At 37.7% G+C, this 27,522-nt stretch overlaps 3 protein-coding genes across 4 annotated transcripts in view; 1 reads left to right on the top strand and 2 right to left on the bottom strand.

The window, feature by feature from the left end:
* LOC144628668 (large ribosomal subunit protein uL22-like) overlaps positions 1-27,522 on the bottom strand; it is a 70,968-nt gene that overhangs the window by 3,683 nt on the left and 39,763 nt on the right. Inside the window, exon 2 of one of the 2 annotated variants that reach the window (XM_078486890.1) lies at positions 562-779. In XM_078486890.1, coding sequence (XP_078343016.1) covers positions 562-777 — 216 coding nt within the window. In that variant the 5' untranslated portion in view covers positions 778-779. Of the gene's footprint in view, positions 1-561; positions 794-27,522 lie in introns of those variants that run through there. The other variant, XM_078486830.1, reaches the window with a different exon arrangement.
* LOC144656599 (46 kDa FK506-binding nuclear protein-like) lies at positions 1,097-10,169 on the top strand. Its single transcript, XM_078516868.1, has 8 exons — positions 1,097-1,289; positions 2,217-2,297; positions 3,645-3,896; positions 4,695-5,455; positions 5,974-6,057; positions 6,255-6,384; positions 7,157-7,205; positions 8,163-10,169. Exons 1-8 carry the CDS (start codon positions 1,112-1,114, stop codon positions 8,239-8,241), a joined length of 1,614 nt encoding a protein of 537 aa, XP_078372994.1. The 5' UTR covers positions 1,097-1,111; the 3' UTR covers positions 8,242-10,169.
* Positions 9,235-27,522, bottom strand: LOC144656406 (uncharacterized). The gene is made up of 15 exons (XM_078516661.1): positions 26,571-27,522; positions 26,238-26,390; positions 24,771-24,820; positions 23,911-24,010; positions 22,751-22,839; positions 20,204-20,318; positions 19,555-19,695; positions 16,454-16,678; positions 15,716-15,805; positions 15,466-15,531; positions 15,068-15,156; positions 14,006-14,064; positions 13,800-13,891; positions 10,882-10,933; positions 9,235-10,388 (listed from the first exon to the last, which is right to left on the bottom strand). Exons 1-15 carry the CDS (start codon positions 26,658-26,660, stop codon positions 10,174-10,176), a joined length of 1,626 nt encoding a protein of 541 aa, XP_078372787.1. The 5' UTR covers positions 26,661-27,522; the 3' UTR covers positions 9,235-10,173.

The raw sequence follows: 27,522 nt of genomic DNA, 5'->3' as shown, positions 1-27,522 counted from the left end.
TAAGAACACAACAAAGTGACCCTGGCCAGGTCTCGAAACTAGACTGCTTGATCTGATCTCAAGTTCACTGCTAACCACAGGGCCGCTACACTTCCCATTACCCCTTATTTGGTATCCAGACAACTCGCCCCCTAGAAAATTTGCCCCAGATAACTTGCCCCCAATCTTAAGACAATATTATTTGTCCCCGTCTTGTGTTTTGGGAAAATAGAGTGAAAACCTGAATATTTCTCGTTCTTAAAGCGTGTGCAAAGAGAGACAACTTTGGCAAACTGTTTGTTAGCAAAACGACCCGTAGGCAAAATTGGGGGCGAGTTGTCTGGGACTAGTTGTCTGGGGGGTGAGTTGTCTGACATTCCCTTATTTACTTCCCACTCCTTTCTACACTAACGAGCCACCAAGCTGCTAAAGTAGAACTGCTTCCAATGTGACCATGTTGTCCATATATTCTGTAATAGATCCCTTAAAAAAATATTTGCCGTTGTGGTTCTGTGCGTTGTACATTTGTGGCTAGCTATATACATATATCATTTAGTTTCAAAAGCCACAGATCATGCATACCTGAGCTTTACGTCCAATGCCCCCATTGAATCTACGGTAAGGAATGATCTGCTTCTTCGCTATCACATCCTTCAGATACCTGTTTGCCTTACGTATATGCATACCCTTAATGGCGACAGCCGTCTCATGAGTGTTCTTGAAGTGTACACGAAGATTAGATCCTCGTGATTTACAAGACTTTGTTGGATTCTCTGGATCGGCTGCGTACCGAGTCATCTTTGAGTTGTTTTACCTAAAGTAGACGTGAAAAAAGCCATTACAATTTTCCTTTAATGGAAGCTCCGAATTTTATGATGTGCAAAGACGAAAGGACATAAATATAATTGTCTCAGGATTCAAAGACAGCCAGAAACTCAATATTTTTAAATAACGGGAACGACAAAAGTAGGCTTTAACGTGGAAGATCTTAAAGCATGTCTCTCTAAATAATAAAGTTATTGTCAGGTTCCTACGGTCGGAATCATGATCATCAAAATTTTTATAGAAAAATGCAAAGTTATAAAGATTTAATACGTTAAAAGTAAGAATTAATATTAATGCTCTACATATTATGTCCCTTGAAAAGATTACAAGCAAGGATTGCCGAGATAATTTGAGATATCAACAACACATTGAAATCTGTCTCACCTTCGAAGAGGAAGGCAGAAAGAGGACATGTACCCAGAAGCCCTTTCGATATGACTGCTTCACTGCGCAAGCGCTGATCAAGATCCAAAATGGCGTCCGTTCATTCTCGTTCCCAGAGCCTTCCGTTTCTTTTGGTCACGTGGTCAGCGAAACGAAGGGCTCTGGTAACACTGACTACCGGATGTCGTAAAATCCACGACATCCGGTAGCGCATGCCCACTGCATAAATGTTCGTCTGCGCCTGCTCAGTAAAAGAAAGGGGAAGGCTGGGGCTGACTGAGACGAGAAGAAAGCGAATTTGAAAGAAGATACGTACGACATTTGAGTTTGGCGTTCGAAAGAGCTGTACAATCCTTGCTACAATTGTCGGAGGACATCAAGAAACAAGGAATGGAACAGGAAGACGGCAGATAGAAAAGTTAGAATCCAGAGGAATTGGAGTCAGTGTTTAAACACGGAGTCGAGGATATATCATCGGCTGATAACATTCCGACGGTTGATGATACTGGTGAAATTTATTTATGGCCATGCGGAGGTATTGTAGAAAATTCAGAGCTAAAAAAGCGGCTGAGCGATGAGGTATCATTCTATTGAGCGGCGGTAAGAAATATCACATTGAATTTCAAAGTCTACATGTATTCATGAACTCCATTAAGTTGATAGTGCAAATGTTTGCAATATTTTTAATGCAATAAAAAGTACAACCGAGTTACACCTTACAAAAGATGTACTTGTCATTTGTTCATAAAAAAAGGTCTGCTTCGTGAATACGTTATTCCAACAAACTCCCAGTGTTATTCGGTCTTTTTCCGGTAACATTTTCAAACTTGCCCGCTACATCTTCAATTGTTTAGATGACCGGAAGTATAACGAAAATTGCGTAGAAGCGTTTCATTTTTTTACCTAATTACGCATGCAGTTTCTATCAGCCAATCAAAAAAATCATATTTTTTACCGTTACCAGGGCCACTACGTCATGTCATTTAAAAAAAATACGCGTGGCCCTGGGGAAGAGGATGGCGTCCGTTTCAAATGCGTTTTCGTCGCAAATATAACAACATTTTTATCTGGTTTCGTTGGCTGTTTCATTTCGTTCATAATGTTTTGGGGTGAGTATGTTGTTCTTATTTTGTTTTGTACTTTATCTTGCCTGTTGGATGAAAAACAATCGGGAAATGACGCAAATACGAGCGCCCGTTTACGTGGAAGCCTTGAAAGTTTGATTGAGTATAAATTCATTTAAATGGAAGTTTAATCTATTTATTATTTAGTTATCAATATCATGAAGTGTTTTGTCCACAATAGCCACGGGTACAATACAAGAAATCACATAAATGCTGCGTCTTTTTCGTCCTTTAGTATTTAAGAAATGGTCCATACTTTGTTACGTGCATTTACGCACGTGGAAAGTTTGTAAACCCTTTGTAGAGCACCATAGAAGCGCCAGAGTTGGTTGCTCAAGGCAAAGCCCATTGTAACTGTAGCTTCACTAGTGCTCTTTTAGCACCCCATTTACATAGCATTGAGACAACTGCAGAATACCCTGCATCTCCAGCAACGCCGTGCAGCCAGCTTCATGTACTGTATACTTGTTACAGTCATGACAATAGAATTACAGCTGAGTAGAAAAGTGGCTATGTGTCTATGAATATACACCATGAACATTTATTCGTAGCTCTCAAAAGCTCACTTGAAAAGTGGCCAGGCATGTATGTGTCTGCACCATCAAAATTATTCATAGCTCACAAAGATCACTTGAAAAGTGGCTTCGCATCTACTGTACACCATGACAATCCTGGGGATACTGCCTTATATGTCATAGGTCTATGTGCCACTGGATGGGGTCCCATTTTTGACCTTCCAGATCTGTGCTAGCAGGGCTCAACAAAACCCCCGTCCGGTCATCCGAGACAAGTAGATTTTCCTGCTCACTTGACCGATGGGCAAGGGCCCTGGCAAACCATCAATTGACTTAATTTCATGAATTATTAATAAGTTTGAGAGCCTGGGCAAGGGGGGAAAGTGCCCGGGCAAGCAAAATTTGAGAGATACTTGCCTGATGGACAAGTTGGAATTCAAGTTTTTTTTGAGCCCTGGATAAGGTTCCAATTTTGTCCTTTTAGGAGTTCACTAAACGGGGAAATTTTTTAGCTCAGCGCATTTTGTGATACGTTAATTTATATGGCTGTACCTGCTAGTTGATGATTTGCTATTAATATTGATATTCCTATTACTGGTCAATATTGGTACAATTAGACAAGTAATCCTCTTCATTTCATTTCTAGGCTGTGACATTCATTTGAGCTTTTCTTGGTCTGCAATGGGGTAGGCATTTCTAGACCCCAGCAGAGCACTTCCACCCAAACTTTTCAACAAGCAGCGAAATGACTGTTTGGTCTTATCATCTAAAAATGTTAAATATTTAATCATAAATACATATAATTTTGATTTCACAGGGGTGACACTTGATTCTGGCAAACGCTACACCCAGACAGTGGAGAAGTCATTCCACTTGTCAATGGCTGCCTTGGGTTTTCAGAACTGTTCATCCACACCAGTAACTGTAATGGTTGAAGTGGATAAAGCACAGTTTGCACTTTGCACACTACAACCTGGAAAAATTCCACAGCAGCCTTTAGATTACTGCTTCACTGAAGGGGAAGAGATAACGTTCTTTACTGAGGGACCTGGTGATGTCCATTTGACAGGTTTGTTCTCACTTGTTGCCACTGGCAGATTATGCAATTTTCTTTAACAAGTTAAAGAAGCTATGTCAAGAATGATACATCTTGAAAAGTTTAACCTACCTAATTTTATTTATGTTTTACAAAATCCCTCATTTGTATCTGTTATTGTTTAAAACTAATTTCAAGTCAAAATGATCTACAACTTGTTTGATTTGTAGTTTTCTTTGTTTTATTATTATGGTGATAAATCTGGTCAAAGAAAATACAAATCAAACTCGTTTAAAATAACTTTAACTTGAAATTCACTTAAAGTAAGACCAATAGGCATGCTTGTTTCTTCCCATTTTATTGTTACATGTACCCACCTTGGTAATTTCAACTGAAGGTCCCTCAATTTAAAGGCCATACAGCAATACCTTTCAAAAAGTTCATTAGCCCTTAAGGGATATAGTCCTTTTAAAAGAAGGAAAAATCTTGTACATGTATTATGTACTGTCATAAAACATGACCAGATTTTGAGTAAGAGAAATTTCTTAAGTGTTTCCAATATTTTATGATACATGTAGTGTATATAAATGTCTTTGGCTTTACAATACAGATACAATGCATGCAAAACAATTAGAATAAAACATGGTTTTCTTGTAAGTTTTATACCAATTAGAGTGGAACCAGAGTTCTTTTTGTCAATCGTTGGTTCTTTGTCAGTTTGTACAGATTTATAGATTTGGCTGTGCTCATTCAGTATGTTGTGATCTGGGGCCAAATTGTTCGGTCAGGCCTTCCTACTTTGGTAATAAACTTCTGATATTTCCTGGTTAGGTTATTTAACGGATGAGCCAAATGCCCTGGAATTTGAAGATGAAGAAGATGAACTCACTGCAGACACTGACGAATCAGAATCTGCCTCAGTCAGCAATTCTGAATCTGAAGGTGATGAATCTTCCAGTGATGAAATGACTCTTGGAGATTTACTGCAAAGCGGAGAAGTTGCAAATGACGATAATGATGATGATGACGAAGAGGACGAGAGTGGAGATGATGATTGGGACCCTGCAAAGGATAATCCAAAGAAAAGGAAACAAACTAAGAAAGAGAAGAAGAAAAAGAAAAAGTCCAAATCAGAGGATTCTGAGCAACACAATGGTATGTTCGCTATTAAAGATTTTGACCAGATAGAAGGAATGCAACAAAGCGGTGATATAGGTAGTGAAGATGACGAAGATGACTATGAACCCGAGAAAAAAGTTAAATCAGAAACTAAAAAGGAAACAAAACAGAACAAAAAGAAAAGAAAACAGCAGGCAAAAGAACAGGAAACAGTTGAAAATGGACTTTCACAACCTAAAAAACCTAAGAAGAAAGCTAAGAAATCTCATTTAAAACTACCTGATAACGACAGTGGACTAGAAAATACAGAGAGTGCAAATTCACTGGAAAATAACAATGAGAGTGAAAATGTTAGTCCTGCTCCAGTAAACTCATTGAACTCAATTAAGAAGGAGCAAAGAAAACCACAGAACCAAGTAGAGGTTCAACAAGCAAGTGCTGGGAAAAAGAATAATCAATTGCAGACCACTGAAGTAAGTATACTTAAAAACTTTGCCCCTTTAAAGCCTAGCCAAAGTCACATCTGTTAGGTGAAGTACTAAAAGGAAAACATTTTGACTAAAATCCTGACTGTGCTTTCCTTGAAGAACATAGTTTTCTGGGACATATTATATCTAGTTGCATTATTTTAAAAGGGCTGTCATTAGATTTTGTAGCAGCTGTTGCATTGAAGTTTATATCACCTGTCGCATTTTGCTATGTACACAAGTGTAACATAATGTCAATCGGCATCTTTACCAACAACATCCAGTGAACTCAGCCCAAGCATGTGTTTCAGGTTATGGCCCTTATGACAGCCCTGTATTACTTTTATTATGCTTTTATTTAACCTGCATTTCTTTGCAGAGGCACAGTGCCTTTTCAGTTCAAATGCACCTTGGAGTCCTAACCATTTTGATACCCCGTCTCTTTGCTTATATCAATACTCTATAATGTACCAAATAAAACCCCAAACCTCTTAAATAATTAATATAATGTTGGAATTGTGCAGACAAAGAAGAGAAAACTCCCAGGTGGAACAGTGGTAGAGGATATCACAAAAGGAAACGGGCCCATAGCCAAGAAAGGACAAAAGGTAATTTTACACTGTCAATGATACTTTTATTCAATTTATGTGTAAATTAACAATCAAAATGGATAAAGTGTTAACTAAAGAACTACTGTTTTGCTGTTACATTTCGGTTTGCAGTCTTCTTGGAGTGTAATTTGAAAACAGAAAATAATGGTTTGGTTAAACTATTAATTTTAATTGTAATTTTTCCTCTATAACAGGTTCATGTTTATTACAAAGGCAATTTAGCAAAGAACAAGAAGCAGTTTGATGCTTGCCTTAATGGACCTCCATTCTCATTCAGACTGGGTGCTGGAGAGGTCATACGAGGCTGGGATCTGGGTGTGGCTGGTGAGTGTTTTAAACCCAAACACAGGGCTCGAAATAACGGCCTGTCAACGGACAATGTCCGGACTGATTAGGGACTTGACTGGTCAAACATTAGCCTTGCCGGTCATGTTGTCCGGTCACAAGTCAAAATCACAAAGGAAATTTTAAAACTTTAAACTTTTTAAAGAATGTAGACCATACGGTTCCAAACTGTGGTTAGCAACATCGTATATATAACGAACAATTTTAATAACTCAATCAGCATAAACTGACTCCGAAGGTCAACAATGTCGTTAATTGTAGTAAAAATGAATTTACTTAGGGATTGTTATTTTTTAAGGCAGGGGTGTTATATTTTTACATATATTTAATAATTATTGGAAAATTACATGTTGCAATCTTGTCTGAGCTGAAACGAGGTATGACCAAGCTAAAATGAATTTGCCTTGTCATCCTGTCTGGAGACTCTTTGGAAATTATTTGAGCCCTGAAAAATACAATGTGGGACAGTGGAATGGACCGACAGGGATGGAGAAAGGTTGTTGATGCCCTATGCACCACTCTGTGTCTAAAGGACTGATGCTTCAGAAACCAGGATAACCTCCGGTTTGGGCCACTTTGCTCAACACAGACTTGACCTTAATTTTATGTACAAGTTCTTTATAATTTCTTGGAGTACACTAGTTGTAAGAATTTAACATTTTCTTTTAATCGAAATTGATTTCAATATTTCAGAATCTTATGCAAATCTGGGTTTACCTTTTACTGATGATTTTTTCTTTTTGTAAAACAGGTATGCAAGTAGGGGGCAAAAGAAGACTAACAGTACCTCCCTCACAAGGGTAAGTTATAAACTAACAGTAACCCCATTTTGAAAGGGCTAGGTTTTGGCAAATACTGTCCCCCCTCTCCAGGAAGGACTTACAGTTATGGATTACTGTAGATACATTTGGGTGACTGCAAGTTTACAGTGAAAGGCTGTTTTAGTTTTGTCCAGTGTAATACAAATACATTTTTAAAACATGAATGAAGCTTTGAATCTACCACATAAAGGCTTTGTCTTGGGCAAACTAATGGTTACTTCAGTTTTAAGACAGTTTTTTCTACATCTTGGGCTAATTTGAAAGTTTGCTAGAAACGTTTGCCTCCCATTGTGAAATTATATCCAAAATCCACTTACATGTACAGTGAAATCCTGATTTATCAAACTCCTGATAACTTGAACCAAAATTTGTTTCCTTTGGATCTGCTTCAATCTGTATGAACACTGCAATTTGACCCTAATTTCTCAAAGGCCCTTATTCCCTGAAGTAATGGAGATTCCAGAAATTGGGATTTTATTGTTAAATAAAAATTAAAATCAGCATCTTAGGGGACTTTTTTAGGTTTTCTTTATGCATTTTGAATGGTATAATTTACTATTCTGATATTTCTCGGAATTTGCTTTTTTCACAATCCCATAATACACCTTGTTTACCCCCCCCCCCCCCAAAAAAAAAAAAAAAAGAAATGTTTTGCATGAGCATTGGTTTCAATTTCTCTTGGGACAATTGTTGGTCATTGTAAATCCCAAGAGAAATTGAAAACAATGCTTATGCAAAAATTTTGGGGGGTAAACAAGGTGTATTATGGGAATGTTGAAAATAGCGAATGATAAAAAAAAAACTCAATAGTCCTGTCAAAGGTGCAGATTTTAATTTTTATATGTTATATGCTGGGCTAATTTGTTGACAGAAGTACCTTAGAAAACCTGCCAAGTTGTGTTAAGTTGTGATGTTTAATGTTGTTGTTGTTGGCAGGTATGGCAAGGAGAGGATGGGCCCAATTCCAGCTAACAGTACTTTAGAATTTGAGATTCAACTTATTAGACTACAATGATTTTACTCTTAAGGGGCTGGACATGCCACAATTAAGCAATTCTGTCACATGTATGTACAAACTGCTCTTAAAAGGCTATTTTGTCAGTTGGAAACAATAGCACAACACTAAAGAACTACCATGAGTGATCTGCATAAACTCAACAGACAGCTCCTTAATGTGCTCAATTTGCGCCCATGAGGTCGATTGTCAGCTGTCATTCTCATGGGGAGATGAATTGAGCCTCCAAAGCTCTATAGCCTGGGAAAAGGAAAGAAAAAACTTTTCCTCCCTTTCAAAGTCCTGTTACACAGACTCAAAATTCTAGAGATGTGTTTACTATTGATATTGTAAGGCTGGAGTACAGTATGGGCTAACACTTGAACAAGAATGAAATGAGCTATACTATAGCATTATGTAAAAGAGAAACCTGCCTTTAATGCTCAGAGAACATGTCTGTTCACTACTCAGAATCAACCTAAGTTAGTGGTTTAATGGAGCAGTGTCAAATTGTTAAAGAGAAATCAGTGCATTTTTAACAAGTATTTTTTAATTTTTATAATAATTATAGTCAAATAACATAGCTGTAGCTTGTATTAAAAAGTCATTTGGAGGTGCTTTTGATTAGCCTGTGTCACAGACAGACTACACCACCTGCATATCAACTGTTTACGACAAGTCTAAAGTCTAACCGTGACACCTGCTACTTTTGTTTAAGATATATTTATGTTTAGTTTTTCAAGCAAGACAGATACAGTTTTTTTAAGTCATGTTCTGTCTGCAGGATTACACAGTCAGCTCTCTCTAAAACGGACACCTTTAGGACCTGCTCCAACTGTCCATCTTAGAGAAATGTCCATCTTGTAGGGAGTTTAGTTACAGTAAAATGACTGAAAAACGGCAGGGACGGGACCAACACCAGGTGTCCATCTTATAGAGGTGTCCATTAAGAGAGAGTTGACTGTATTTTAAACTTTATTTTTCACAGCATGTAAAAATGTTGAAACAACAGTCTGACATGTGTAAACTTTTATTTCTTATGGCCAGTGAGACTATATCACAAAGAACTGTTACTAGTAAACTTCGTTTCAACAAGACATTCATATGCAGTGATGTTTTTTGTTTGAAGTACTCTTGTAATTAAATTAACTTTGTGGAGGGCTTTTAACTTGATAGTAAACATTAACTTTTTTAATAAAAAAACATTTTCTTCTATAATTTTCATTGATCTAATTTGTGCCCTATATAACACACGACATTCATGTAATGTATATTGCTTTGATTTACATGTAGTAGTCTCTAGTCCATAGTGTAGCAAAGTAAGTGCAAAAGTTCTGATGATTATTTGACTGTTAAGCTTTTTGGGGTTTCATTTGTGTGAGACAAAATGAAAACACTCTTAATATTACAAATTTAAAGCAGGTGTCTGCCCTTAGGCAGCACCTGATTTAACCTGATGGAGAGCAAAATAAGAAGCTTCCCCTTGCAGAGAGCTGCGGGAATTTTAGCCGGCAATTCTTGACGGAATACCTGCCAGAGCTCCAGGAGGTGCTGGGTCTTGTTGAAATCCCTGGTGAATTCGCAGTAGCAAGAACTGTGCCCTGGATAGCCTACCACACAGCCTTCTGCAATGTACATAAGCTATGGCAAAATGAATGAGATGTCAGTTTGAGAAATTAAAAAACGCTGCTGAAGAATTGAAAAGGAAACTGTCATAAGACTTTTGTCTTTATGCACTCCAACTAATAGATGACAAAAGTGATGATGATGATGACGATGATAATGACGAAGATGATGATGACAATGATGATGGTGAAGATGATGATGACGATGATGATGACAATGATGATGGTGAAGATGATGATGACGACGATGATGATGATGATGATGATGACGACGACAATGGTGGTGGTGATAACAGTGACAACAACTACAATGGGATGTCCCCATTTGTCATGAATTTGTTTGGTGTGGCTTGTCAAGGCCATATTCAGAAGTGTTCAGTGTTTCATTATTTGCCGTCAAAGCAGTGGCTTCACCACTCAGTCCATCATCCTTGGCTTCTAGTAGCTGTTTCATTAGGGTGTCTCGCTTGGCCACACACTTCCTTGTTAGCAATTGTAGTGAGTCAGTAAAGTGTGTATGGAACTCTGATAAGGCAGACAATCCTTCAAAAAATAACAACAACATTTGTTTGAGGAAATGACAAAGGGTATGTACACGAATAAAAAAAAAAATTGAAAACCTTATGAACATGTTGAAATTTTATAGCTGATGGGAAAAGTCTCCTCTACTTCTTTTGGATACCTTTTAAATGTCCTTGTACATTCATTCCAACATCAAGACAAGGCAAATTAATGCAAACACATATGCTTGGTGCCAGAGTATTTAATATAATTTTGTATGTGCCAATCTTCATTTGGTATCTACATTTACTGGGAAAACAGCCTGTTAATAATATTTGCTTTATCTCTCCACTGTATTACAGACTACACAAAGTAGACAAATGTGCTCATCACTTATTTTTTCTAACATTTGATTGGCTGAGAGATTGTTCTATGCAGTACCTATTTCAGCTTTGGTTGTAGCTCAGTGTTGCTCATTTACATTGGGCTTGACTCATGAAGAGTATGGTGTTATTCACAGCCTTAATTATATTACCTCGTTCATCTTCTTGTTTGTGGGACTGAAGGAAATCCATTGCTTCTGAAAGCTTAAGGAAGACAGAAAGTAGAGAAGAGAGAGACTTCAATATAAAAAAAAAACTATCAAATGTGTTAGTTCTGTTTGAATTACACATTGAAAGCGAGGATTGTCACAAAAACAAATTTTAACCACTGAGACAAAGTGCATGGCAAAAAAGGACTTTTGCTGAGGATCATATGTACCCCAAGGATATTGCCCATATCTATGAGGGGCTATAGATTGGGGTGTTATTATTGTTGGGGGGAGGGCTTTACATAGGTAGTACTGTCTATAGGGTACCAAACATAAGGGGTATCGTATTTGACAGACCAAACATACAGAGAACTATATATGAAGAAGTGTTTACATATAAGGAATATCTATTGGGGGAAATTAGTATTATCTACAGAGACTTTAAGGCATCTTGTATACATAGGGGACTGACGCACAGGCTCAAAGCGAGTTTGGGTAAGACTAAGGGGGAAATTCGCTGAGAATGCAGGCGCAACCAGCAGTTTTTCCCCTAAGGAAGATATCCCTGTTTATCTGCACAAAGAAAAAGCTATGTACAAATCAGTTCACATACCCCACCCAATGATAATTAGTGAAATCGAGTCACCCGTTAGCTGGCCAAAAGCTACGTTCCAAAAGCCTTTGTTCGCAAGGTGCGACGTCCCCGGGGCTACGTCGCTAAAAATAAAGAGGGCGTAAAATTAAAAATACATACATACTTATAGCTCAGAATGACAACGCGAGGTTTTATTACCGATAAACTCAAGAGAATAAAAATTTAAAAAAATCTGTTGGCATCACATCTTTGATAAGACGGTTATGTCTTTTTATAAATATTTGGCCATTTTAATTATATAAAAGGGCGTGAAACTCTACACTGGAATGGCTGTAATTGAAACACTCCGCCGGCACGTACGAGGGCTATGGTTATGATAAAAAGGGGAAACAACAGACACTAAAAATAAATCAAAAAAGCATTTTGCTTTGGTTGTGTTGAATCAAGCTCGATAAATTTATTGCCAAGACTAAAACGAACATAAGGTCACATTGTATTTATTCATTTATCATGGAGGAGAAGTTAAAAGCGACGTCTCTTCCACCAGTATGTAACGATCAAGTAAAGAGTGCTATTTTTGGCAAATGTAGACAGTGCCTTTACAAAGGTAGAAGGGCAGAAACTTGGAATGAGTGCCTACTTGTTGAAATTTTCATTTCTGTAAAATCGCCATAAAAAAACTGTATTTCGCTCAAGCAGAAGCTCTAAAATGGTAAAGTAAAGGAAATCAAAATTCCTTAATGGAAGATAGAGGATTTATTGTGGAAGAAAACGCCAACAAAAGTTGTTACTCATTCGTGACTGCCGAATTTTACTTATTGATTTAGTCAAGCGGCTTCAAGTGGTTTTAATATAGGTCATTGGCCACAATTCATTCAACATCCCGGCCCAGCAGCATTTTCTACAACTGCAGTTTTTTAAACAAAACGCGAGCCCTGCGTCAGTCTCGAGTTTTTTAAAATTTCACGAGGGAGGTCATAACGCGGCTTGCAAGTGCAAGTTCGCAGTCGACCAAAATACATGTAATACAGTTTGGTAGACAATGTTTAGCCAACCAGCCGGATTGTTTGACCATTAAATCCACCCTTCTAGGGAGGCTTATATTGAAGGAGGCCAGCAGCACGAAAGTTATTAATGGTAATGCAAAGTATACATTAAGTGCAAATTTAATTATCTTTATGTCTTTTCATTGAAATGATAGCCTACAGAACGGGCGGTTCACTCGTGCAGAGCGTGAAGGACGTAAATCGTGGGAATAAAACCACGCCGATTCGCACTAGCGGACAAGTTTTGTAACAATTGTTAGATTTCATCATTGGCGTCAATTGTTGCAGAAAACAAGTGCGAATACGTTTTTGAGACGCAAAACTTGTCCAATAATTCATTCAGGACATTTCAAGCTTGTCCTCTAGTGCGAATCGGCCCACAGCCTCAGAGTCCTTAGAGGCCAGGTCTGAAAACGGGTACGAAAATGGCATGTTTTGGTCTAAAATAGTGTCGGGATTTGGCGAACCGGGCGGCACACCCAAAAATATAAACGGAGTTGAGTTTTCAGAATTTCATACTGCACGATGGAATGATGCAGATTGCAATTCCAAATTTCCAGTCGCTCATATTTTTACATATTTGGTGGTATGTATTCAACCATTAAACGGGCTTCCCATACAATTGGGATTAAAAAAGCCGATAAAACCTTTAACTTATTTGTTTTGTCAAGCGTTTTCAAGTGGTCATTTGTCACGAAACATTAAACATCCCAGCTAGATGTCCTGAAATTACGGGTTTGAGGGCCACAATGTACATTAAACAAAACACAAGACCTGTGACAGTGGCGAATCTTGAGTTTTCCAAAATTTCATACCGCAGTTAGTCATTAATAAATGCAGCTTGCAAGTGCACGTTTGCAGTCATACAAATAATACAGTTTGGTAGACATAAAGCCAGCGGCCAACAGGAGGATTGTCTTTCCATTAAATGAATAAATCCACCCTTCTCTTTAGGGAGGCTAACATATTGAAGGAGGCGCTTATTTAAAATTGTCAAGTACACCCTTTCGACAGTTTAGCGGTGCTGAGCGCGAAGCACGTAGCGGCGAAGCGCGGATTCCGGGGGTACTCCGCTATATAAGCATTATAGGTATGTACGGCCCTAAAGGGTATGGTTAAAACTTAAAACGGTTATATACTTTGCCCGTTTTTTCTGAAATAGAGTATGGTTTCCAAGGGAACCACGAGAGCGTACAAACGTATATGTCCTTTCAACTCTAAATGAATAAGAGATAAAGAGATTGAATAACCTTTAGATAACATTTGGGTTGAATTTTTACCTGTGTAGCATGATCCTTAAACGTTGAAAGAAAATTTCTCAAGTCATCCTCAGAAGCGGTGTCCTTCAGTTTTCTGTAATCATTGAGAATTTCTGCCAAAACAAGAAATTAAGGAAAATCATAACACAACTTATCTCGCCTGAATTCCACAAACAAAGCAACAAAGAAGCAAGCAAACAAACAAACAAACAAACAAACACACGAACCTTCTAATGGCTTACAAAGCAGTTCTATCAAGTTTCCTTCAAATGCTCGGTATGCCTCGCTGTCGGGGAAAGAAAACAGAATGTTAACACATATCACATTCCTACAAATATAGTTCTAAACTACAACCCTTAACAAAGGCCCTTATGAGAACAACAGAAAATAACTTTTAAGATAACTTTTGGTTATCAGCAGCCAAAACGAGGTGTAAAAACTGACCTGTTTCTAGAACGGGGTATAATTTTAAATGCAAATTCTTTTTAAAATTGGTTGCTACTTTGTGGACCTGGGTGGCACATGCCCACCCAAAACATAGTTGAGTAAACCCCCCCCCCCTACCGGGGGGAGGGTCTAATACTTTGAAGCAATCATTCTTCCCAAAGTGGTTACTGCTTTTGAAATAATTTTCCATTGAATATTATTACTCGCATCTAGCTACCGTATTTAGACTGTATATTTTAGCTGTGAAATCATTTAAATTACAGTTTAAAGTGCTTGCACTTATGGGGATAAACATACTTTGGATCTTAAAAGGAAAGGGCAATGGCTTGAGCAACTGTAGGGCACGCGTTTTTGAAAACATGCATTTATTTACCCCTCTACTGCTATATTTCAATGAAACCTTCTCGAATTAACTTAACTGCTCAAAGTTTGTGTTAATTTTCCATAGTGATTGCCCTACACTGGCAGGGGATTGTATCAAAATTAGTGACCTTGAAACTGTGAGAACGAGATTGCATAAATTATAACCTGCTTGCATATTTTTGACAACAAATCCATTGTCAACATTAATTATTCAGAGAAGGCATTCTCTAACTCAAACCAAACAAAACACTACTAATCCACTGAAATAAAGTGCTCGTTATCTTTTTTCAAATGAGCAGCTCTGTATATTTAAGTGGTTGTGGACTGGCACTAGTGATACACATGTAGTTCTATTTTGCAATGTCATCTCTTTCAATCTCGTGTTTACTGCCACACATAGAAAACTGTAGACCAACATAGTCTTAAAAATAGTGGCCCTTAAGAAGAATCTATAGTAAAAACACTAGTGTAGGCTTTACCTTACTGCAGACAGCAGAGACTCTGCATACTCGACCTGACATTCATAAACTTGCCGATGGAATGACAGTTCCTCCTTGAGAATTTTGATCTGGACAAAAAAGGATACTATGTAAATGGAGCACATGGTCCTTGACCACAAAATCGCTTCATTGATGTCAAGAAGGGGAAAGACTTGCATCACGTGACACAAAACAATTTGACTGCCGCAAACTAAAGAGGCATAGAAACTAGGCAAGGTAAATATCATTAGGCTACATGAATGTATACCCACCCACCTAGGGTTATGGCCATAAGTCAAGTAAGCCACATGTCTTGAATGTACAAATGTTTTTTTATGCAGGGTGTTCAACAACGAGAAGAACAGACAACTTTCACGTGCACTTGATTCACTTAATACCTCAAGAGACAGTATGTGCTTGGAATAGCTGAAGGATTTCATCAGAACTTGCACAACGGACCTCACCTGAAAACAGATCAATGCTAAAAGTCATTATTGCATAGCACCAAGATGATCTGAAAATTTAATTGGCAGAGACCAGTATATAGTACAGTAGATGAACAACTGCACTAAAAACAATTTTTTATTAGTAATATTATTGTAAAATAGTAATATAAATATTTAAAATCATTGTAGAAAGATGATGTACCTCTTGTTGCTTTTTCCTGCTCAGGTCTGGCATGTGTGACATAATATTCTCCTCTGTTAAATCTTCTCGAATAACCTTCTTAAGAGGAGGCTGAATGAGCAACAGATATTCTCATTGTTAGCTATAGTTAAGAATCCCTTTTGGCATTTAGCAGAACAGTCAGCTATTTTATAGTGGTGCAGAGATGTTGAATGCAGGACCAGAGGATACAAATCTCTCAGTGCAGACTCTAGTGCTTATAACCACTTGGCATTGCTGGTTATATTTTGATGAAACAATGTCTTGCCCTGGAGGGGAGGGGGTACACCCTATAGTGGACTATGTAAGAGGCTCTGCCCAAAAGGTGTACCTTTTTCAGTGTGGAGGTACAGGGTAGAGATAATTTTTCATGAGTTAAAGTACAGGAAAGGGTTAAGGAGGAAACGTTATTAAGGTAATTAAAAGTGCCTTTCAAAAAATCCCGAAGAGATGCATCTAATAATACATTCACCAGTCTAAATTTTAAGGATTTACTCAAGTAAAAAGATTTGAGTACTGATGTTATGAGAAAAGGGTATATTAAAGTATTAAAGTATTAAAGTATATTAAAGTATTAAAGTATATTAAAGGGCAAGGGTTTAGACCTTGGGGTGGAACATCCGTGGAGAAAACTTTGTCAAGTACCCTCTGCCCTTCCCACAGTGGACTGCATGCCATTAGTTCATTCATGTTAGCGCTAATGAAATGACTCAGTCTTACCCATGGTGCTGCAGGGTAGAGGATGGAAAGAGACAACAGGTCTTCACTGCAGTCTCTCAACATGTCAGTCACTGTGGTCACATGACTTGCCATCCTGTCTCTGATTGGCTGTGATATGTGTTCACTGGTTAAGACCATTGATGGCAGGGAAGGTTGTTGTTGAAGCATTTCATTCAGACACACCATGTTCTTGTAAAGTTTGCAGAGCTTGGATTCTAGTCTAGACTAGATAGAGCAGTCATATTTAAAATTTTAGCGGCTAGTTTGGAATCCCTATCATTTTTCAAACTTCCAGGGATATGATTATTTGTTCAAGAAATTGGGGGGAAGGGGGGGGGGGGGTGGAGTTTCAGTGTTAAATTGAATTGATTTTAAAAGCAAATCCCCGGGGGGCGTACTTGGGTAAATTTTTGTTGGGTATGTGCCGCTGGCCTCTCAGAACCCCTACCCCATTATAGTCTTATTCTATGGCCAATTATATACCCCATCTTAGTCACTTTTGGGTAAATTTAATTTTTACGACCCCAACTTAGTCACTTTCTGGGAGCTGTTTGTCAAATATTGAACAACAGCAATAAATACGGTAACATTTTTTTCGGCGAATATTTCCGTTCATAAATCACAACTTGCCAGATTTTCGTACTCTCAAAATCCCGGAAAAGTGTGACCCCATTCTAGTCACCCTATAAAAAATGCTTGAAATGGCGACCCCATTATAGTCAGTCCAGTCGTGAAAATGCGAACCCATCCAGCGGCACATCCCCATTAGCCCATTTATAGGAAGTGCCCCCCCCCCCCCCCCGGGAGCAAATCCAAAGGAAACAACATTTAGTTTGAGTTATCAGGAGGTCCGAGAAATCAAGGGCTTGAAAAATGGCATTCAACATATAATGGTTAACCCTTACTTGAGGTCTAACGTTAAGGTTATGAACCCAGTGGGTGTCTTTCATTGTAGCAGCATTATTTATACACCGGGGAAGAGAAAAGCACTGTGAGAGGCAACTGTCTTGCCCAAGAACACAATGCTGTGACTGCAGCCAGCATTCTAACCCAGACTGCTCAATCCAGAGTCCAGTGCATGCATTAACAATTATGCAACTAACAACAACTGAATGCTTACCATTTTCTCAATTAAATGCTTAACCCCATACCATAATCATACGCATGTCTGTACTTTGCCTAACCAAAGCCTTATTCTCTTCTAACTGGTCACTTCCTTGTCCTTACAAGTGTTCGCAATATTAAAAAGACATAAATTTAACCTGGTTAAACTCAGTCTTGTCTACTGGTTTATTGAGTTATTTTTTCAAAATAGCTCTTTAGTCAGCGCGATGTTCCGTGACTCAGTGGGTCAGTAAAGTATGTTTGTTTGTCACACCAATCAGATTTCAGGTACTATCACAACCAATCAAATTGAAGTTTATAAAGGCGAAGTAATCTGACGAAATTATGTGTCGCAGCGTGTCTCAGTTCGTTTTCGTTGAAAGATTAATTGGTGAGTTGTGGATTATCATGGATTTGAAACGTATTCGTAGTTTGCGAATCAAATTGTGAGCTTCGATACGAAGTTCCCAACTTCTGCCCGAATTTATTAAATCCTTCTGTAGTTATGTTATCAAAAAGGGCTTTGCTACGCTAAACTGTTGGAAACAAATGTCATAAAAATAAAAAACTTTTATGTTCAGCGAGCTGTAAACATGTTGTCTTGAACAAATTAGTCTTCCCTGTCGCGTCGCGTCGGCTTCGATTAAAATCAATTTTACATATGGGTAAACCATCCAGTTTCATCCGGTTTACAAACGCAGAAGACTTGAAATTGAAGATAGTGAAGATTATGCCTCACAGAAATCGTTAAATATGTGTTTTCATACAAAAAAGTTAAAATTTGACCAAATTTCTACATGCATGATATTTATTTATCGGCAAATCACTTGCGTGATCGCTAATGCGAAACGTTGTCTTGCACTTCAAGCTACTTTCCTTGACAAGTTCTAAAATCTTCGAGTTCAGAAATCGCCATGACTTTCGAGCAACATGTCTTGTTTCTCCTCAACTACCAAACTTGGAAAGTTCAGTCGGGCCGAAGTCGGGAAATTTGTATCGATGTTTGCAATTTGATTCGCAAACTCGCACCGTAATTGGCAACTTCATAACAAAGTTTCCAATTTCCCAACAAACTTTGCAAAGCGGGCGGCCAAAGTAAAATAAAATCAACTGTAAAACATTACGTTCAAACATTTAACATTTCGTTCAAACATTGAACCGGTACAAGTAACTTTACTGTTAAAAGCAACTACGATCGATAGCAAAAAACAGAATAAGAGCGTGCCATTTCGTGACAACTTGATAACTCAATTAGTTCTTGTTTGTTGCATAGAATTTACGTTGTGAATGAACGAAAATCTTTGTTGAACAGTTTTGACAGGAAACAAACACTCCAGGTGTACTGCGCTTTAAAGAACTTTTCCGAAGAGAGTGGTTTTTTTTATTTGATTCGTTTATTACTTCGTTTATTATAGTACTTTTCGTTCAATGTCTATATGGAGACGTGGCTTTTTCGAGAAAAACAAGGGTATCATGTTACGTTCGTTTTAAAAAAACAAAGGTATCATGTTACAAAAGTGAGAAAAACAACGGTATCATGTTACAGTGTTTGGCAAAAAGCCAAAAGTATTCCGTAACAAACAAAAGTAACCCATTACGGTTGCCACAAAGCTAGCAACAAAATAACCGCTTTAAACAGAATAAGAACGTGCCATTTTGTGACATTTTGACAATCGATTTAGTTTCGTTTTTTAATTAAATGATGAAAATTTCTGTATTAAATAAAACAGTTCTGATGTATAAAAAATGCATGTAAAAATTATTTTGTTTGCAAGCAAACTTTGTGCAAAAAAGTGACTCCGTGGGGCGCCATACACAAAAAGCTCAACCCATGGCATAAACCATCCCAACAGGACAATCACCCAGTTTCACCCCAAGCCACCCCATAAATTGAAAAAATAACTCCTGCACGCTTAGCGTGCCTATGTTATTGTAATAACCATCATGCTAAAAACAAGTGATATTGTCTCTTATTATTTCTGAGACCAATACCTCACCACATGTTTCAAGTTCAGATGTTCCACTTTGCCACTACAGCAGTCTAACAATGTGATGGCTTGATCATTACCACTTTTTGACTGTTTCAAGAAATTTCCCATGTATATGGCTGGCAGAGAAATATCATCAGTCTCTGCATTCTGAGAAAACAGACGAGAAACATTACTATTGTTATTGCTATTGTGTGGTTCCAGAAAGTATCCATGCCTACCACACAGAAGGTCTCTGGAAATTCTGAGGGAGGGGAGGGGGGGGGGGGGAGGATCTCAAAAGCCAACATTTTTAAACAGATGTATTAAGCTAAACTGGAATTTCCCCAAGGTGAAGAAGGGGGGATATATATCCAGGGGCGGATACAGGAAGGGTGGATAGGGTGGATATCCACCCCCCATTTTTCAGTAAAAAAAAATTCGAAATGTCACTTTATTTGAAATAGAAAATAAAGAAAGAAAGAAAAATTAGCTCTCGCTCATGCTGGTTGTTGTTACGCCACGTTTCGCCGTCTGCCGCCACTTAGGGTTAGGGTTAGGGTTAGGCCCTACTAGTCTGCCATCCACCCCTGATATCCATTACAAAAAAACAAGAACAAAGGAAAATGCCAAATTGTACCCAGAGTAAAATTGAACCACAACATATCCTAGAATGTACCTCTTTGTTTTTATATAAATCAAGCCTTGCTCCTTCTACTTTGTACTCCAGATTCTGCACATATTCACGTGATACTGTTATATAATTTGAAGGATCATCTGATGAATGAAGATTTCTACAAGAAAACAAAAACAAAACAAACTTAAAATCATTACCCAACATGCTCACTATAAAACACATTTCTTTTTTAGTGGTGCAAAATTATAAATTTTTAGTAAAGTCCCGGTAAATATATAGCAAACACTGATAACATACACTCAGACTTCTTGCTACCTAGCAAAACATTTCTTTTATCATATCATTTTAGTAACATACTTTTGGCCTCTTTTTGGTTAATAGCATAGATTGTTATTAGCAATAAGTATTTTTTAACGTTTTAAATTTAATTGGACATTTTCAGACGTAGGGTCCCTATGGATACCAGCTTTTCAGCTGAATGGGCCACCCTGCTTAAATTAAGTTTTATTTGTATGTCTTATTTTTTTTACTAAAACAAAAATAAAAATAGGGCCCCAATGGGTCCATGTGTTTTGCTGCTAGAGCAAAGTCTTAGGGAACATGTTGATGAAAGACAAGTGAGTCGAGATTGAAATCCAACGTCTTTTATTGTCTGTCACTTGTGTGCAGGTTAATAATTGCACTATATTGTAGTCACTTTGTGTTAATTCAATCCTGATAATTTTACTGATCAAAATTCAGAAATTATAAATAATCGCACGCGCACCGGCGTACAACAACAGAAAGACGGCGTTGAACGTAACGCAAAGTTCATTTTGAAAGCGAAAGTTTACAAATAATTATTATCATTCGTCAGTCATCCCTTCACGCATGAACACTCGTCGAATTTCAGTGTCTTCACAACAAGATCGGAAGATCGATAAGGACCAATTTTTGATTCTGCGAAAGTTCGTTTTCTTAAAGTTTTAGAAATTTGTGAAGTTGGAGGATTCACTGAGGACTGCGTAGCCGAAGATGCAGTGGCTCGCTGGACATCAAATTCTATTTTTCACGGCGTTTAATTAATCTTCACAAAATAAACATGTGGCGCCAGCGCGTCTGGCAGTCAAAAATTCATTTTTCAAAAAACTTTCCCTTTCCAGCTATTTTAGCGGGGCTTATACTATAGTACCTACCTGTCAGTCGTAGAAAAGCTGAAATTTAAGGATGAACTGTTTATTAAATGAAGACCGTATTATTTTTTAATAACTAGTAAACAAACTGGTCGCCACGCATTTAAACACGAACTGACGAAGAGGGGCGGTAAGGGGGGGTCATGCGCACAGTTCACGACTATTAAAAATGGTAAATCACGTTTCACGGAAAATAACATAGGCGAGGAAATCTTGTGCATTTAAGCCTCCATATCGAAGTGTTTTTAGTCTTGCAAGGACGATTTTGCAAAAATGACTGACTACCTGTTCTTAAATATTTTATTAGCATCACGCAAGTTGTGTCCAAAAGTAATCTTCCTTGCACAGCAGGTTGGTTTTTACGGAGAAAGTGCTGAATTCTAGTCAAATATTATGATTACACAACCTTATTTTTTGCTTTCACGTGTCACAACAAGTATGTCATTCACAGTTCACGGACAATTTTATTTTATAATCACGGATCACGGAAAATAAAAACGTACAATCACGTTTCACGAGAAACCCCCTTACGGCCCCTCGACGAATGTTGCATCTGATGCAGTGAATCTGGTGAATGAGAACTTCCTTTAATATTTCTTTGTTTTCGACGGTGTGCACCACTGAATAAGTTTCTTTCCCATTGTGATGTTACTAGTATTAATTCGTTTCTAGCTGTCTTTTATATAGCTCGAATACAGCTACAATTAGCGGTGCAGCCTACCAGCATGGTATATTCCTTTCCAGCTGTCTTTGCGTGACAAGTTACACGTTCATACATTTTATTTTAAAATATGAAGTTCAGAGTTAATACAGTACTAGTATGCTGTAGACAGTGTAGACAAGGTGAGGGTAAGTTTATTTTCAAAGCGAAAGTTTACAAACTGTGCACTAACCGGTCCTTTGGAGAAAATATTTATGACCTTCGGCGAGGTTCCAAGTCTTCGCTCTTTTCGTAAATGATGAAAACTGCAGAATAATTTTCTCATAAAACTGGAGTGGTCGCGCCACAGTTTGTTTTCTTTCCCAATGCGATATACTTTTAAATCGGTTTTCTGTTTTCCAACGTGTCCAACGTGGTTTGCGTTCGAATACTTTGGCCCGTAACTTCGAATGCGATCAGCGCTACGGTTCATTGGTTTCGATTTTGTTTGTTCATGGATTTGATTGACATCGGTAGTTCAGATTTCTCCTCTGTTACGGCACTTACACCTTACGGCACTTACCACCTTACGGCACAAACTTCAGCTCTCAATGTGTTTTGCTTGCAGCCATTGCGGCTGCAGCAAAACACAAAAATGAAATGAAATGGAAGAGAATGTAGAAAGGCTACAAAAATAACATTTAATATGTACCATTACAAATCATTATGATTTCACTACCCTAATAAAAAAAATAAATAAAATGCAATAATGTGTACCTTAAGGTTTCTTTCAAGTTTAAAAGTTTATTTTCAACTTGTAAGAAAACATTTCTTCTGGCTTGTAACGCACTGGACTGGAGAAGAACCTGGTAGATAAACAAATTTTAATTAACAAATAAAAAATCCAAATCAATAAATTAAAAAGTTACTCCATGGATATTACTATCCATGGATATTACAATCATTATTGAGATAGATTGTTACAAAAGTGTGCGCAAACAAACATCTGGTTTGCCTGACTTTTGGTACCGTATTTATTCGATTTACCGCCCTGGGCGCTTATTAAATTTTTGGACCTTGAGGGTGGGCGCTTATTCGAGGTGGGCGCTTATTCGAGGCTGGGCGCTTATTAAGTTTTCACCATTTTAAGCAAGTAGCACGTTTATTTTGAAAGAAAACAACAATTATAATAACTAAATGTGAAGGTGTACGAAAGCTGAAATTAAATATTCATTAAAAGTATCAGTAAAAAAGCTAAAAAAACTCGTTTTTCGGGATAGTCATTTAATAGTAGTTAGTCAATTTTAATCTCAACTTCAGCAATAATTAGAATTCGTCTTGTGCCCTCAATTTAGGGGGGTGGGGTGGGCGGTTATTCGAGGCTGGGCGCTTATTAACTTTTTCTACCTTCAGGGTGGGCGCTTATTCGAGGTGGGCGCTTATTCGAGGTTGGGCGCTAAATCGAATAAATACGGTATTTAAATAACTCTTCTTATCAGTGATTATACACACTACAGCTATTTCAGGTAAGGCTAACATGTTTTTTACTTCCAGTATGAAACAGCTATTTTATAGTGTTAAAATATAATGAATCTAGGAACCAGTTACAACATTTCACAATTCCATACAGATTTTGAAAGCTGCCTCTGAAATAAATATGTCATAATCGATATTCCAAATTTCTGTGTAATGTGTTGTTCCAGAAAATATCCATACCCTTCCCGCAGAAGGTCTTTTTGTTTTAATCACTCCACCCTCTGGAAATTCCAGTTAAACCCCATACTTTCCTTTAAAAGATTTGGCTTTCAAGACCCCCACCCCCTCGGAATTTTCAATTGACCTTCCATGGGGTAGGTATAGATATTTTCTGGAACTGCCCAATGCAATGTCATCTAACCTGTCATAACTTTAATTTTTTGAGTAATAAAACCTCTTACCTGTCTTTCAAGTTGTATAACCTGTGACTTCAATAAGTTCACTCTCCTTTCATCAAATTTCTCCAGTGGAACCTCTTCCACAAGCTGTTTGTAAAGGGACCTGTAACAACATACAAAGGAAATTAATGACCATTTTTGTACCTAGAGCCTGAAGAGGTACTCTCATATCAAAGAGACGGTGATGTTTGTCAGAAAGTTGAATTAAAACCTTTAACAAGACATTGATGACTAAGCGAGATGACAAGCATCCCCATCACTTTCACATGGGAGCCCCCCGTCCGATCCCAAATTTTTGAGCACGTCAGGAGTGCTCATTTTTGATTGTCAGCCAGTCAGATTTAAGTGAGGCTCTACTCGCATGGTGGCAAAACACAGACTTGCAAATTGGAACCGACCAGAGGTTTGTTCATAATTCAACTATTGTGTTTATCCAGAAAATATCCATACCTCCTCCATGAGTTCCCATGAATTCCCTCACCCTTCTGGAAATTCTAGTTTAGTTTTCTACCCCCTCTGAAAATTTTCAATTACCTTGAGAAAAAGGCGATAAGAAGCAGTGCCATAAAGCTTCAGGGAGCTGTTTCTTATTTAAACTGTTTCACATCCTGACTATACAGAATAAAGAGTCCATTGTCCAGATATTGATTTTAATAAAGGGGGATTTACAATGTACTTGCTCTCTCAAGTGACAGTCAACTTAGATGCAACCTTTGATTATTCACTCATACAAGACTCAAGCTTGTAGTTTCATTGTTAAACTTGTTCAATTATTCTCATGACATAATAATTAACACAGATAATCAAATGAAAGATCTACAACAGACCATGGCGAGTTTTTGTTTACCTTAGAAACAGCTTACCTGATAAACAGTAATTCTGCTTTAAGCTCACTGTTCTCTCTCTTCAGTTGCTACAAGAAGTGAAATAGAAGTTATATAAATTCATTCCTAAGGGCCTGTTTACATGATTCCGGAATGACTTTCATTCCGGAATGAGTTCATTCCATCCCCATACATTCCTCTGTATCTGTTTACATGATACCGAGACGAACGTCAAGTCATTCCGGAATGAGTTCATTCCGGTTTTCATTCCGGAATGAAATTTTCGTTCCGGAATGACATTTCATTCTGGTATCATGTAAACACAGAACGAATTTCGTTCCGAGATGAAACTGCATCTCATGAAACCGCAAACGGAGGCCACAGTTTGAACTCAGAGCGAAAAAGGGTAAGAGTATTTCCTGTTTAGCCCAAAGAAGCAGCCCTACAGTCAAATTTCTCGTTAAAATTGTAGAAATGGTCATAAATGGGGACAATAAGTTGTTTGAGCGAAACACGCGCCATCTTTGTTTTTGATCTGGCGCGAAAACCACGCACGTGAAAAAGCCTAGGTTGAGCCGGTCGACTCGAGTCGACTCTTTCATGTGAATGCAGAACGAACTTCATTCCGGAATGAGTTTCGTTCCGGAATGAAAGTCATTCCGGAATCATGTAAACAGGCCCTAACACTACAGATAAAGAATATTATGAAATACAATACATCTAAAACTGTACTCTTTATTGCAAATTACTTTACACTAAGCTTGGTAGAGTTTATCTCATGCCAAGACTGCTACGTAAGTGAACTTAAATCTTGTCCTTCTTGAGAGAGTTACAGATAATATCTTCTGTCTGAAACCAAAACTACATTACAAACTCTGGTGCTACCAGAACTTTGTAATATATTAAATTTAATAGAAAATTTAGAATTTCCTTGTTTCATTCCAAAATTTCCTCATTTCTCTAATCTTAACTCAACACAAAAAGTATTTTCCCTCACTGCTGAAATTGACTATGGGTCGCAGTATATTATAAATATCAATGATCATGAGGTAGGGATGCTGTGTTTATAAATTATTTACTTTTGGTTAGAAAGTTTTCAAACCAGTTTGATTTTTCCTTTTCACATAGAGCGGTTTTCACTTAAGTGTCGAAAGTAAATTGCATTTGCTTTGGTTTTGCATTACTACGCTTAGTGATTGACTTAAAAATTTCGCGCCACTTTCTCAGCCAATCAGGAGTAAAACCAAAACCAATCGTGACTCGCTCGCGCATGTTTTCCCGCGCTTCGTGCCTGCGACATGTATTTGCTTCGAGTTTTGATTGGTTCACTGGATTGTCTGTGTCCTTTGTGATTGGCCAGAGTAATTACTTTGGTTTTGGTTTTACAACACTCAATTGAAAACTGCTCTATGCATTTATCTGAATCTCAAACAAAAGGAAATTAAATCAAACTGGTTTGCAACATTACACGCTAAATGAAATTTAAACAACAACATTAACAGGTACCTCCACCTCTTGCTGGCATTTTTGAAACAGTCTGTCTTTCACACCTGTAGGTGTCTGTGTGTCTAAGGTTGACAGTCCAATAGCACTTGCATTTCTGGATGATACCCCTTTGAAATCTGATGTAGTACAACTTGGAGACCCTGAAATCCTTGCCTGTAAAATATTAAGTACACTTTTTAAAATAAATTCACTTTGATAAGAAAGTTTAAAGAAGGAAAATGACTATTCTGTGTAGCTGAAAGGCCAGATAACTTCTCGTTCTTTACTAGTTATAGGGAGGCAAATGATTGTTAGAGATTTAAGAATAAAGATGAATGAAAATGGATCATTTACCTTGACTGTGACATTTCTTGATTTGTTTACATGACCAGAGCTGGCACTAATTAATGATGAAGGACGGCTGGAGATGGGAGTTTTCTTCATCAGAATTGTCTTAAAGCTGTTCTTCTGGCATCATGAAAAAGATCGTTCATTAGGAAATTACAACTTGCGAAAGCCGAGATATTTGAGTGCTACCACATGTTGGGAAAAATCTGTTTAATCCGCCATTTTGCTTCCTGCGAAGGACTGGAAACTAGCAGAGCAGAGGTCTGGTAGCTAATGGCGGGAGCATAAAGAAAACTGAATGATGGTTGAATTTACTTTGATTTACATGTAATTTTTATCGTCATACTTATCGTAAATCAGCTCAGTTTCCTGGCAAGTTCTTTCCTTGATAATAAAATAAACTATTTTTTTTTTATTTTATTCGAAGTAGTAAACGATTTCATGGTTGCCACATTTGGGGGCTAGGTCGATTTTCTCCATCCTGACAAAAATCAAATTTCCCTTACCAAAAAATGCAAAATGTCAGATTTCCATTTTTCTTCAAAGTCAGTTTTCCCAGACTCAAAATAAAATTTCCTGACCTTGAACAATTTTATTTCTCCCTGACCATTTCCTGACCTGTGGCAACCCTGGATTTGTAAAATTCCGCTTTGCTTTTCTCGAGCAGCAAAGCGCGATCTGTGAGTATTAAAAAAACCCAGGAAACTTCATTCGCGGGTTCAGTCGGAAAAAATTCAAGCTTAGAGGAAACTACGAGTAGACTAGGGACTTATCGGCATTGCAAGAATTTTCAGGGTACCTACTCTCTCGCGTTTTTCCATGACCAAATTTGACTAGTTTCAGTTCTTGGAAATGTTCCAAAAATATCTCGAGTTCGGGTACGTTTTCTTCAAAAAAAAACATTTAAACTTGCCTAATACCATTTTCCATGACCCACACTTTCCAGGCCTAGAAAATA

Source organism: Oculina patagonica, chromosome 1, assembly GCF_052425735.1.
Source record: "Oculina patagonica isolate OP01 chromosome 1, crgOcupat, whole genome shotgun sequence".
Classification (NCBI taxonomy): domain Eukaryota; kingdom Metazoa; phylum Cnidaria; class Anthozoa; order Scleractinia; family Oculinidae; genus Oculina; species Oculina patagonica.
Note: the sequence above shows the minus strand (reverse complement) of the source record. Positions and strands in the feature narration are given on the sequence as shown.

Coding starts and splice junctions, on each gene's coding strand:
- LOC144656406 (XM_078516661.1), bottom strand. CDS start 26,660: ATGAAGAAAACTCCCATCTCCAGCCGTCCTTCATCATTAATTAGTGCC. Junction 24,821..26,237: donor AATGCCAGCAAGAGGTGGAG/GTACCTGTTAAT, acceptor CACTTCTTGTAG/CAACTGAAGAGAGAGAACAG. Junction 10,389..10,881: donor CAAACAAGAAGATGAACGAG/GTAATATAATTA, acceptor TATTTTTTGAAG/GATTGTCTGCCTTATCAGAG.
- LOC144656599 (XM_078516868.1), top strand. CDS start 1,112: ATGTCCCTTGAAAAGATTACAAGCAAGGATTGCCGAGATAATTTGAGA. Junction 3,897..4,694: donor TGGTGATGTCCATTTGACAG/GTTTGTTCTCAC, acceptor TTTCCTGGTTAG/GTTATTTAACGGATGAGCCA. Junction 7,206..8,162: donor ACAGTACCTCCCTCACAAGG/GTAAGTTATAAA, acceptor TGTTGTTGGCAG/GTATGGCAAGGAGAGGATGG.